The 14,501-nt window shown below is 37.7% G+C and overlaps 1 protein-coding gene across 3 annotated transcripts in view; it reads right to left on the bottom strand.

Moving 5' to 3' along the window:
* TDRD5 (tudor domain containing 5) overlaps positions 1-14,501 on the bottom strand; it is a 100,257-nt gene that overhangs the window by 26,450 nt on the left and 59,306 nt on the right. For all 3 annotated transcript variants that reach the window (XM_027768074.1, XM_027768078.1, XM_027768079.1), the window contains exons 10-12: positions 13,206-13,418; positions 12,376-12,442; positions 755-955 (exon numbers count right to left, since the gene is read on the bottom strand). In XM_027768074.1, the coding sequence (XP_027623875.1) occupies positions 755-955; positions 12,376-12,442; positions 13,206-13,418 (481 nt within the window). The remainder of the gene's footprint in view (positions 1-754; positions 956-12,375; positions 12,443-13,205; positions 13,419-14,501) is intronic.

The raw sequence follows: 14,501 nt of genomic DNA, 5'->3' as shown, positions 1-14,501 counted from the left end.
ACATTATCAATATTAACAGTAATGTAAATATCATTATCAATAACTATAAAATAAAAATGTTGTTTTCTAGGACAATCTCATATAACTAAATATTTTGGGGTAACAGAGAATATCCAACTGATTACTTAAAAGTATTCACATAATAGGCCAGCAGGTGGCATGGTAGTTAAGGTGCTGGATTTTTGAATCCTGAACCTGGCAGCTTGCTTGCTTTCTCACTTTCTCTTTCTCTCTCTCCCTCTCTCTCCCCTGCCCTATGGCAAATTTAAATAATAATAATAATAATAATAAATAAAAGAATATAAGTAAATAACTTTTTAAAAAAGCATTCATATCCTAAAGGATAATTAGCCAAATGTTTTTTAGCAGTCATCTGGAAATTAAAAGTGCTTTGCTTTAAGAAACTAAAAATCTCATGGATGTCTCTAAGATGAAGGAATAAATCACATAACCTTCTGTACTAAATTGACTTAAACCTCAAAGTGTTGAGATTAAACAAAATATGTGATAGGTGCTGGACAGTGACCCAGAAGTAAAACACAACACTCAGTGAAGCTGACCCACACGGGAAGGTTCTGGATTCACATCTGGAGGCCTCCTTGATACAATGGGTACTCACTTCCCCATGATCCAAGGCTGGCTAAAGCTTGGGGTGGACTATAGCCTCAATCCAGCTGCTGGGGTTCTCCTGTTTTCTAACAAAATAAACAAACTTTTTTTTAAAAAGTTACAAAATACATCCAGACTGCCCTACCTTAGAAGGGACATTTTCTCGGCATACAATAGCATGACCCTCTGTTCTCAAGACATGATGGAAATAGACATCTTCATTTGAGGATGTATCACACAGAAAAATGTTAAGGATCCCATCTATGTATTCATCCACTACCCCTACTAATGGCTTCAAGCCACACAACTTCTGGAACTGCAAAATGGCTCTGGATGTCCAGTGTTCCTGAAACAGAATCAAAATACTAGATTCAGATGACAGATTTAAATGTGAATTATAGTAACTCAATAGCAGATTAGATAGAGTTATTAAGACCAAATCTAAAATAGAACATAATTTGGAAAAACTTATCTAGAATATAGCAGGAAAAGACAGACAGATATAAAACAGGAAAAAAAAAAGGTTAAAAAGCATGGAAGAAAATAAAAGTACATCAGTTTAAGAGAGGTTATTGGTATAGGGCACACACACTCACCAGAGAGACAGACAGACAGAAGTGAGAAATCACCCTCAAGGGAGGATGGCCATGCAGTAACCCTTCTCCACCAGTCTCCTCTTGGGATTTTGGGCATGGATGTACATGCACCTGACATGAGTTTTAAGCCACCAGGTCTGGGACTTGAACCGCGGTCAACTATGTGGGAGTCCAGTGGCATAATCATTATGCCATCTGTTGGTCCCAGACTGATACACTTTTAATTATGGTCCCAGTTTAAAAAAAAAAAAAAAGGCAGAAACAGAATGAAAATATAAATTTGGGGAATAAGCAATCAGTGAAGAGATCATGGTTGGGAATTTGCAAGTTTTAATGAAAATTAACAAAAGGAACAGATAAAAGAAGTCCAACAAACCACAGAGTAGAATACTAAAAGTGCAAAACACAAGCAATCTGTATAAACATCTGAAAAACAGCTGCAGACAAAAAAAATGACATTGCCTTCAAAAGAACCCTGTTAGACTGACAGCTCACTTCCCAGAAACATAAGAGAAACCAGAAGACAGCAGCAATATTTTCAACATGCTGGAACTATCAAATGTCAACCTGGAATTCTAACCCTAGTTCATATATTTCTCAATATACATGTAAGATAACGATACCTTTAGATAAACACAGTGAGTTTGACGTCAGCTGACCCTCATTAAATAAAATCCTAAAGGATGAAGTTAAAAGAGAAAGGAAATGTTTCCAGGCAAAGGGTTTAACAGATGAAAATGAATGAAAAGATGAAAAATACATACTTAAATCTAAATGGACATTATTATTATTTTATGGGGTCCATTTCTTGAAGGATTAAATAGAAAAACATAATTATTCAACAAAAATAGTTCAGAAGAGGAGGTTAATAAAATTACAGTATTCTCATGCCCTTGCATTGTTATATATATATTGCAATTCCTGGAGAAATTATTAAAATAATTCAGTGTACTGCTTAGTGAAAAAATTCTAAAAATCTCTTCAAAATAAGGCAAGCAAGGTGAAAAAAAAAGAATAAATATATGGACCGTATAGTATATGTAATATAAAGAATGAGATTTAAACCCAAATATATCAATTATTACAATAATTATAGTTGGACGAAATGCTTCAGCTGAAAGATAAAAGGTATTAGCCCGGATTTAAAAAAAAAATACAAACATACATAGGAAAAGACAAACCTAAAACATAAAGATATAGAGGGATTCAAAGAACAATAGTTTAAAAATATACCAGGAAAATATTAAATGGAAAGTGAGAGATCAACACTAATATCAGAAGAAAAAAATTTGGGACCAGCAGTTGGTGTGATGGCTATGTCGCTGGACTCCCATGTGGTTGACTGCACACCAGCCGCGTGTGCATGCGTGCCCAGGATCCCAAGAGGAGAATGGAGGAGAAGGGATCGTGGAGTGGCCATCACCCTGGGGTGGGATTTTTCACTTTCTGTCTCTCTTTCTGGTGAGTGCATGCACCCTATAGCAAAAACCTTTAAAAAAAAAAAAGAAAGAAAAAAGTTTAAAACAAAAAGCATTAGTAAAAATTAAAAAAAATTTTTTTAAAGTTAACTTTATAATGATAAAATCTTCAGTTGCTAGCAAAGATATAACAATTTAGATATTGTATATGGACCTCAATGTACTACAAATCAAAAACTGAATTATAGGGAGAAACAGACAAAATAACCATCACAGTTAAAACCATATTTCTTTCAATAATTATAGATGGCAGCACAGAAAGCTCAGAAAGGAAGGGGCCAGCAGGTGGCATGGTGGTTAAGGGCACTTAACCACCACATGGCTCGCCATGGTTCCAGTCCTGGACCTGGCGGCTTGCTTTCTTACTTCCCCTCTCTCTTTCTAGCTCTGTCCCTCCCTGGTCAAATTAAAATAAATACAGCTAAATAAAATAATTCTTAAAAAAACTCAGAAAGAATAAAAATTTCTCATAATGAACTGGACCTTATGGATATAGAATACTGCACATAATTGCAGAATGTACACTTTTCAAGAGCACACAGCTATTTAACAAAAAGTGGCTGTGTACTGAACCACCAAGAAGCCACCTCATATTTCAGAGGCCTGGCAGTATTCACAGGCTGATCTCTAAGCACAGTGCATTGAAACTAGAAATCAATAATGGAAGGATATGTTAGAAAAATAATGTTGTAAACTGAGAAACTTTTAAATAATCCATGAGTCAAACAAGAAAGCAAAACATAAATTAGGACAAATTTTTAACTAAACAATAAAACTGCTACACAGTAAAACTTATGAGATCCACCTAAAGAAAGACTAAAAATTAATCAAGAGGTTAGAGGAAGAATACAAAGTAAGCCCAGAGAGGGTAGGGCTAAAGAAATTATTAAAAAGTAAAATATACAGGAAATAAGAAATAGAAAATTATTTGTTGATAACACGTATGTTGATGTGCTTGACTGAGCCAATATACAGTGTACTCTGGATGGGAAATCTCATTTTGTATGCTGTAATGATGTATAGTGAATGAATGTAAATAAATAAATTTAAATTTAAAAAGTAACATTAAAAAAAAGGAGATAAACAAAATGGAAAACATGATTACAATAAAGAGGATCAAAAAAGCTAAAACTACCCGAACCGTCATTGTCAGTATCCCTAGGAGTGATGGTCACATTCACCTGTGGCCTTGGCTCTGGGTCTGTCTTTTCTAGTCACTGCCCCAGCTAGTACCAGCAGACACCATATCAGGCCCCCAAGACAATTATCTACAACAAAAACAGCCACCTCTATGGGGACCCTGATCATTTCTCTAGGTCTCTCATGGGGAACAGAGCCACGCTCACCACAGTTTCTCAGACTGAGGACACTGGTAAGTATTCCCACATGTCACACATGGATAGTTATCACACAGTGATTTACAGTCATGGAGATGTGCAACCAGAACTTCTTCATGGGCTAAGAATATCTCAACTCTGGGGTGAAAGAGAAAGAGGAGGCGGAAATGGCCAGCCCCAATACAGGGAGGGAGGCTCCAGCTCTGTTCTCCTGCCCAGGCTCACTGCAGTCTCTCAGGGACCAAATATTTTATCTTTATAAATAATGGGAAAAAAGAGAGAAACAAGTAATATTTGAGATGTAAAAGGACATATAACTACTGATATTACAATAAATAGACAAGAGACTATTATGAGCAATTTATGCCAATAATATTGAAACTTAAATAAATAAAACATTCCTTGAGGCCAATGGGTGGCGCAGTGGTTAAGGCACTGGACTACCACATGGCCAAATATGGCTGGAAGCCCTGGTAGCATGAAATTCATGCTGGGCGCGTGTGTCTGCATGTGCCAAATCCTAAGAGGTGAATAGAGAAGAGACTGACATGGCCATCTCTCCCTTGGGGATGATTTCTCACTTTCTCTCTAGCTCTGTGTCTTCGGCAAGTACATGTGTCCTATAGCAAAAGTCCCTCTCTTAAAAAGAAAGAAAAAAAAATAAATGAAACATCCTTTGAAAAATATATCATCAAATAGTCTCAAGAGGAGACCAGTAGGTAGTGTGGTGGTTGAAGAGCTAGACACTCCCACATGGCTGAGCACAGTTCACGTCCCGGACCTGGTGGCTTGCTTTCTCACTTTCTCTCTCTCTCTCTTTCTCTCTGTCTCTGTCTTTCTCTGGTCAAGGTAGAATAAATGAATAAATAAAATTAAATAAAGAATTCTTTAAAAAAATAGTCTCAAGAATGAAAACAAAAATTCCACTACGAACCTACAATTTTTTGTTTTAGTACCTTTGAATGGAATGTCAAAATTAACTGAAACAAAACGTTAAGATTAAAAATTTATCAGTCAGGACCAGCAGATGATGTAATGGTTATGTTGCTGGACTCTCATGTAGTTGACCATGGTTTGAGTCCCAGACTTAGCAGCTTAAAACTCATGCAGGGCACGTGTGTGTATGGTGCCCAAGATTCTGAGAGGAGAAAGAAGGGATTGTGGTATGGCAATACCTCCGGAGGGGGGGGGGGGGGTTTTTTGCCGGGGGGGGGGGGGTGATTTCTTGCTTTCTGTCTCTCTGCCTCTGGCAAGTGCATATACCTTATGGCAAAAATCTCTCTTAAAAAAAATGTGACCAGAAGATGGTATAATGGTTATATCACTGGACTCCCACGTAATTGATCATGGTTCGAGACCTGGACCAAGCAGCTTAATCCTCAATAGGAGAATGGAGGAAAAGAGATTGCAGCATGGCCATTTCTTGCTTTCTGTCTCTCTGGGATGTGCATGCACCCTATAGCAAAAATCTGTCTCAAAAAAAAAAATTAAAAATACCAGTCAAGAGCCAGTAGGTAGCATGATGGTTAAGGTGCTGGATCCCATATGGCTGACTTCACAGTTTGAAACCCAGATCTGGTAGCCTGAAAAACATCCCAGACACACGTCCATGCATGCCAAAAATCCCAAGAGAGGAGAAGGGATTGTGGCATGGTTGTTCCCCCAAGGGGTGATTTCTGACTTTCCCTCTCTCTCTGTCTCTCTAGTGAGCACATGTGCACTATGGCAAAGAATCTGGAAAAATAAATTTATCAGTCAAAATCCAAAACAATTGTATCATACAAGCATATACACATAAATTTAAAAATTAAATTTTCAGAATATATTTTTTAAGTCTGTAGTATAAAATTACACTGAGACTTTTGGGAAAAATATGTATCAATATATGTTATAAACTCCAAATACATTCATGGTATTCTTTTAAAAATTCTATAATTTTTTTTTTGGAGAGGTTTTTTTTGCTATAGGGCGCGTGCACTCACCAGACAGAGAGAGACAGAGAGAGACAGAGAGACAGAAAGTGAGAAATCACCCCTCAGGGGGGATGGCCACGCCGCAATCCCTTCTCTTCCATTCTCCTCTCGGGATCTAGGGCATGCATGCACATGTGCCCGGGGTGAGTTTTAAGCCACCGGGTCTGTGACGTGAACCGCGGTCGACTACATGGGAGTCCAGCGACATAGACATTACACTAACTGTTGGTCCCAAATTCTATGATTTTTAAAGAAATACTGATAAGAAAAGTAAAAATAAAAAATTCTATGATTTTTAAAGAAATACTGAGAAGTAAAAATAAAAACATTTTCCATTATCTTCATTCCTTTCCATCTGGTTTAATTTCCTTTCAGAACTGGAAAAAATTTTTTTTCTTTTTTCAGACTTTTGACATGGAACACACACACTCACTTGAGAGAGACAAAGGGGCGGAAAAGTGAGAAATCGCACCCCCGGAGGAATGGCCACACCACAATCCCTTCTCCTCCATTAATCTCTGGGGATTTGCGGCACACGTGCACATGCACCCAGCAGATTTTTAAGCAACTGGGTCTGGGACTCAAACCTCCAAGTCAGCGGTGTGGGATCCAACCATACCACCTGCTGCCCTTCAAAGGACATCTTTTAATATTTCTTTTAGTTCAAGATTACTGGTAACATCTAATCCCAGTTTTTAATTTACCTTTAAAGTATCTTTATTTCTCCTTCATTTTGATGGTTGTTTTCACTAAATATAGAATTCTAGATCTCGATGTTGTTCCTTTTAATGGGCAGTTCATCTTTAGCTGTACTACTATTCTGTATTTTCCCCCTTTGGCTTCTTTAAAGATGTTCTCTTTTCTCTTCGTATCCCAGGAGTTTGATTAGGATATGCCTACTTATAGTTTTCTTTGCGTTTATTCTATTAGGTATCTGCTGATCTTGGACCTGAATGCTAAACTCTTTCAACAAATTTTGGAGACTTCTGGTCTTCATTTCTTCTATGCCATTTTCTTTCTCTCTCCTCTTTTTCTGAGGCTGCTTACATGTATGTCATGGTGCCATGGTGATTGATACTGAGTTCAAATGGATAAAAATCCATTTTCTTTCTTTCTCTCTTTTTTTTTTTAATACTTTTGCTATAGAGAACGTGCACTCGCCAGAGAGACTAACAGAGACAGGGAGAGAGACAGAAAGTGAGAAATCACCCCCGGGAGGGATGGCCACGCCGCAGTCCCTTTTCACTCTCCTCTTGGGATTTTGGGCACACTCACACATGTGTCTGGCATGAGTTTGAAGTCACCGAGTCTGAGACTCGAACCACAGTCAACTATGTAGGAATCCAGCAATGTAATCATTACGCCAATTGCAGATCCTGAGATCCATTTTCTTTTAAATTTTTTTAAACTTTATTTATTTATTTATTTTTCAAATTTGACCAGAGAGGGACAGAGTGAGAAAAAGAGATGGGGAAAGTAAGAAAGCAAGCTGCCAGGTCTGGGACTCAAACTGCAGTCAGTCATGTGGAAGTCCATTGCCCTTACCACCACGCCACCTGCCAGCCCTTTCTTTTTAAAATTTTTATGCTCTTCATACTGGATCATTTCTTTCGCTATGTCTTCAAGTTCAAATACTCTTCTGTTGTTTCCAGATCTGCTGTTAAGCTTATCAAGAAATTTTTCATTTATTTTACTTTGTAACTCTAGAATTCACATTTTATTTATTTTAAAGAACTATTTAACTTTATTTATTTATTCATTCATTTAAATTTGACCAGAGAGAGACATGGAGAGAGGGAAAGTGAGAAAGCAAGTCACCAGGTCCAATACTTGAACTGTGCTCAGCTATGTGGGAGTGTCCAGCACCTTAACCATCACACCACCCACTGGCCACTATATTTATTTTTAATAGTTTATTTCTGCTGAAATCCCTTACTATGTTCATTAGTTATGAGTAGATTTTTAAGTCATTGAACATATTCATAAAACTTTATGTCTGTGTCTGCTAACTGCAACACCTGGACCATTTCAAGGTCTTTTTCTTGAGTAAATGTCACATTTTCCTGTTTCTTTACACATCTAGTGATTTTTAAAGGAATAGCAAGCATTATCAATATAATGTAGACATTCCAGGATCTATTATACTCTTCTAAAGAGTGGTTTTTTGTTTGCTTTTTTTAACTGTCAGTTAAACTGTCTGGATGCAAACTCTAAACTCTGTCTCCCCTGCAGTCTGTACTGGCTGAAATCTCTGCTTAGTTCCTTCAGATGTCAGCTACTGATTCTTCATTACCTAGAATCAGTACATTCTCCCTAAAATTTGCAAAGGTTAGTAGTCATCCAAAGACTTAGGTAAATTGTGTACACTGATTCTGGAAAACTCATTCTGTGGTTCCTTCCTTTTTAATATCCTCACCCCCAACTCCCCACCCTTTAGCTGTTCTGCCAGTCCCAAACAATGTTCACTAATTCTAAATTTGACCAGAGAGAGACATGGAGAGAGGGAAAGTGAGAAAGCAAGTCACCAGGTCCAATACTTGAACTGTGCTCAGCTATGTGGGAGTGTCCAGCACCTTAACCATCACACCACCCACTGGCCACTATATTTATTTTTAATAGTTTATTTCTGCTGAAATCCCTTACTATGTTCATTAGTTATGAGTAGATTTTTAAGTCATTGAACATATTCATAAAACTTTATGTCTGTGTCTGCTAACTGCAACACCTGGACCATTTCAAGGTCTTTTTCTTGAGTAAATGTCACATTTTCCTGTTTCTTTACACATCTAGTGATTTTTAAAGGAATAGCAAGCATTATCAATATAATGTAGACATTCCAGGATCTATTATACTCTTCTAAAGAGTGGTTTTTTGTTTGCTTTTTTTAACTGTCAGTTAAACTGTCTGGATGCAAACTCTAAACTCTGTCTCCCCTGCAGTCTGTACTGGCTGAAATCTCTGCTTAGTTCCTTCAGATGTCAGCTACTGATTCTTCATTACCTAGAATCAGTACATTCTCCCTAAAATTTGCAAAGGTTAGTAGTCATCCAAAGACTTAGGTAAATTGTGTACACTGATTCTGGAAAACTCATTCTGTGGTTCCTTCCTTTTTAATATCCTCACCCCCAACTCCCCACCCTTTAGCTGTTCTGCCAGTCCCAAACAATGTTCACTAATTCTTCAAGCTAGCAAAGATACATTGAGGAAAGACCTCAGGAAAGAAGCTGAAAAAATCCCAATCTCACCCACTGCAGTATGACTTCCCAGGGCAGATTTTTTTTTTTGTCTGCTTTTGATTTTTTTCCATGGCTGCATTAGTCCCACCGATGCAACTCTGGTGCTACTACACAATTAACCAAATGCATCAATATTTTTGAAAAAAAAAAAGTCAAAGTGAGATAGATTTAGTTAAAAATTAATTTTTTAAATGGTGAGAGCTAGGATTCTAGCTTTATTTTTCTGTATGTGTGTATCTAGTTTTCCCAGCAAAATTTATTGAAGAGACTGTCCTTTCTCCATTGTGTGTTCATGGTACCTTTGCCAGAAATCAATTGGCTATATTTTTAAGGATTAATTTCAGGGTTCTCTATTCTATTCCATTGGTCTTCATGTTTATTTTGGGGTCATTACTGTTCTGATTTGTAGTATAATTTGAAGTCAGGTAGTAACTTCAAACAAGCTTCCAGCTTTGTTCTCTTGGTTGAACATTGTTTTGGCCACTTAGGATCTTTTGTGGTTCAATACAAACTTTAGTATTGTTTTAGCTATTTCTAAGAAAAATGTCAATGTAATTTTGACATGGATTACACTGAAATCTGTAGATTGCTTTGAGTAGCATGGATATTTTAACAAAAATATATGGTGACAGATATGTTAAATATTCTGATTTGATCATTTTCTCCTGTGTGTGTGTGTATGTGTGTGTGCAGGTGCATGAATGTGTGTATTGTTTTAGACAATGTCTCACTGTGTCACATTCCTCCGTCTCCTAAGGAGTAGGACTTCAGGCAAATCCCTGCACCCAGCTTTTTAGGTTAAGCCTGGGCCTTTCATGTGGCTTCAGCTTGCTGAGCAGTGGCATCTAAAACACGCTACCTGCAGGGCCCTAATTTAATTCTTACACAATGCATATATGTATGGAAACATCTCACTGTAGCCCACAAATACGTACAATTTAAGACAAACATACAAAAAAAAAACCCTGAGTATTTACCATGCACCAAGCATTGATTTTAGCACTGGAGATTCAGGGGTGAGCAAGACATGTCAACACCTGGCCTTATGGATTTACAATGCTGTGTGTAAACAAACAAGGTAATAAGAGACAGTGGTAAGTGTTATCAAGATAAAACAAGGTGACTGTCAATGACTGAAGTGCAAGGGTACATTTTAAATTGGCTGGCCAAGGAAGTCCTTTCTGAAGAAGTAACATTTGGGGTTTGATGTGCTAGGAAGGACATCCTTGAGGTTACTCCGAAGAAGTTAGTCCAGTGATTAGAATGGGCAAAAGCCCTCAGGCCAGACAAGAAGAATGGAAGAAGGCAAGGAAGAGCAAAACAGAAAGAACAGAAAAGACAGCCGTCTGGCGAGCGTGTGAAAAAAGGAATACTGGTTACAAGTAGGTCACAAATTTAGTCCTGAGCTCCTTGATAGCCCAAGCAGTAAAAAGCAATCAAGTCAGAGCTAAAATGCATCCTAGAAAATCCTGAATACAGACTTACAGAAAAACTATAATTTATACACATTTATGAGAGTAAAAAATTAGAAGCAAACTAAATATACAACTATAAAGGAATGATTAGGGCCAGCAGGTGGTATGGTATTTGGGGTGCTGTACTCCCACATGGCCGAACCCAGTTTGAGTCCCAGGCCTGGTGGCTTGCTTTCTCACTTTCCCTTTCTTCTCTCTCTCTGGTCAAATTAAAAAATAAAAATAAATTGAATAAATAATTCTTTAAAAAATAAAGGAATGATTAAATAGGCAATGATGCACATAACTCTAATACATTACTATGAATTCACTAACCCTATTTATGCTATAATGCTAGATGAAAAAGCACACTGCAAAATAAGTGGAAATAACATAGTATGATTACCATTTTACGTAACCCTGAAAATCCTACCAAAAACTCTCACTCCCAACACCCAATCAAATAAATCAGAAGAAACGTGCATTGGATCTGTTTGAGTGGTAGAATTACAGGTAGAGGTTTTTCTTCTTCTGTTCTCTTTACTGAACTTTTCAGATAAAAATATTTTTAAAGTAACAATCTGTTTATAAAAAAGTGATAATTTATTTTTTAAAAGAATTACTTTATTTAACTTTATTGATTGATTGATTGACTGATTTTTAATTTGACCAGAGAAAGGCAGAGTGAGAGAAAGAGAGAGTGAGAGGGAAAGTGAGAAAGAAAGCAAGACACCAGGTCTGGGACATGAACCATGGTTGGCCATGTGGGAGTCCAGCACCCTTAACCACCATGACACCTGCTGGTCCCCAAAGTGGTAAGTTATTTAAGTTAAACAGGCAAATACAGTGTAATCAATGAGAACTCAGTAAGAGTTCTAAGGGAAAAATATAAAGTTAGGTACATAAGATAATTGGGGCCAGCAGGTGGCATGGTGGTTAAGAAGGCTGGACTCCCATGTGGCTGACTGTGGTTCAAGTCCCAGACCTGGCAGCTTGCTTTCTCTCTCTCTCCCCCCACCTCCCTCTCTGGTCAAATTAAAATAAATAAATAAATAAATAAAGTTAAATAATTCTAAAAAAATTTTCAAAAAAAGATAATTATAACTACATAAACAACTGTACCTATGTAGATGAAGTGCTGCCTTCTCCAACTCACCTTGATCATCTCCCACAATGTTACTAGAGGATTCTCTTAAAAACAAAGATCTGATTGTGGCAGCTCCCTATCCACACCCTTCAGTTGGTTCCCAGCACCTGAATGACATCAACATTTAGACTTCGGAGCGTGGCTGTTGCCTGTATTTCAGATCATGAGCCATGCACCCATTCCAGCTCACCCTTTACGCTGCAGCCACATTTCTCAAATTTGAGATGTTTTATGTTACTCCCCTTGCCTTTCTTTTTTTGTCCAATTATATTTCTAATCTTCTTGAAGTTCCACTCAAATGCCACCCTTATGTGGCCATTCTAGGTTACCTTGGACAGAAATGAGCATTCTCCCCTTTGCGAAAGTCTCTACCACAGCAAGTATAACACAGTACAACAACTGTTGTCGACACGTCTCTCTTTCACACACTAGGCAGTGATTTCTTTGAGGGCTGGTTCCACTATTTTTCTTTCCTGAGAACTTAGAACCATTCTTGCCACACAGTGAGGGCTGTCTGCTGTTAAATGAGAAACAAGCCAACATACCTTTATGGGTCTCACCCAAGCCAGAGAACAAGGGATAGCCTGAGCTGGAAGCTTGGTGTAGCAGCATCTGCAACAATCAAACATATGAATATTTAGTCATATTTTTAAAACTGCATTTTTATGGAATCTCTAATCCATTCATTAATTTTAGTTATTCATATAATTTCAGGGTATTTTATTCATGAAATTTAAAATGAATGTCCTGTACTTTAAAGCAATCTAGGGAATAAAATTATAAAATAAAACAAACTCTAAGAGAACGTGATTAAAATATAAGTAGTAATAGTTCAATCTTCCTACTATCTAAATGCACCTCCTGGCATGATCCTAAGAATCATCTTATTTTATTAATTATTTAATTGTCAAAAGGTGTGCACTCACAGAGAGAGAGAAAAGCTCTCCACAATGGGATGTGGTCAAGCCACAATCCTTTTGTCTTCATTTCTCTACCCCAAAAGGATTTGGGGCATACACGTACAGGTGCCCAGTGTATTCTTCAAGCCTCTGGGGTCTGGACTTGAACCATGGTCCCTATGTGCAGTGCTTTAACCACTGCATTGTAGGTCCCAAATAATCATTTTCTTAATAAGAGATTGAAATTTAGTCATATGGTCCATGAGGATTCACAGCCATGTGAAAGAAGACACAAGAAATGACAATTCATCTGTGAAACTAAATGGCCAGTTGTCAAATCTGCACTAAGGTGAAAGGGATGGCAAAGGGAGGATGAGAGAATGTGAGCATGAGCAAGTGGTATTACAGTCCCACAGAGCTTCAGCATCGTGATTCAAAACCTAATCTGTCCACCATTCTTCTTAGAGTCAACTCACTTAAGGAACCTCAGAGAAGACTTCTGAACAGTTCCAACGTTGCCAAAGTCTGGGTAGAACACTTCTACTTCCTCTTTTCCAAGAATTCGATGGATAATGACCCGATACCACCACTTATCCTCAGAAATCTTTACACAACAGAGGTGTCCCGGCTGGATAAAATGTTGTGGCATGATATATCGGTCAGAAACCAGATGACTAGAATAACAGCGCCTGTGAATTCCATAATACACAGGGGAAGAAAAAGTTAAAGATCACCTTAAAGTGTTAAGAGGAAAGTCTTCACAAAAAGCAAAGGAAACAATCTTGACTTTTTCTGATTTGCTAATCCTTATAAATGTCAATTACTTTTTTTCTTATCTAAATCCCTTCTCCTTATCAACAAACTTCAAAGGGAAAGTCTGAAAATTATACACTCATTTTCTTATCTCACATTCTCTGCTGAATAAAATGTAATCCAACTCTATTCCCCAGCACTTTCTAGAATGAACACCTTTTTAAAGAAACTCATGATAGAACGTGTGTGCAGGGGAGGGAGAGCAGGCGGGATGGAGGAAGGAACAGAGAGAGACCAAGAGAGAAAGAAGCAGCCACCCCACGATCTCCTCTAGTCCCCCCAACCTGGTTAGTACCCCGGACACCTGCGCCTAGTGTATTTTTGAAACCACCTAGGGATCCAAAATGGCACTTGCCATATGGTTTCCGGCACTGCAGTGTAGTTTGCTACCTACTACACCACAAGGCTGAGCCAAAAATGGATGTTTTTAAGATAATAATGACCTTTTAGTCCCCAAATCCAGCAGCCTCGTTCCTCAGCCTTCAGTGTAGTTGATCTCGCTGCAGTATTACCTGTCCTCTTTCAAACACTGTCCTACTTGGTTTCCAAGACACAACTCTCTCCTACTTTTTCCTTGTCAATAATTATTTCTTTATTGTCTTCACATTGCCTTAGAAGTTTAGGTTCTCTGGGGTTTTATCTTTAAGAAGTAGAGCAAGAGCTCAGGAACCAGTTACATGGGTTAAAATCCTAAATTCTGCTAGCCATGTGACTTTATCTTTCTGTGCTTCAGTTTTCTAGTTGAGGAGGAGGAAAATAATAAAACCTTAGTTAATATATGTGAATGTTTAAAACAATGCCAAAATACAGTAAGCACTCATGACCTGGCTATTTATAATTATTCTTGCTATATACCATCTCATTCTTATGTCTTTTTTTCCTTTTTTTTTTCTTTTCTTTTCTTTTCTTTTTTTTTTTTTTTTTTTTTAGAGGTTTTTGCTACAGGGCACATGCACCCA

The sequence above is a fragment of the Tupaia chinensis genome, unplaced genomic scaffold (genome assembly GCF_000334495.1).
Source record: "Tupaia chinensis unplaced genomic scaffold, TupChi_1.0 Scaffold000074_1, whole genome shotgun sequence".
Classification (NCBI taxonomy): domain Eukaryota; kingdom Metazoa; phylum Chordata; class Mammalia; order Scandentia; family Tupaiidae; genus Tupaia; species Tupaia belangeri.
The sequence above is the reverse complement of the archived record's forward strand: the minus strand, read 5'-3'. Positions and strand labels throughout refer to the sequence as shown.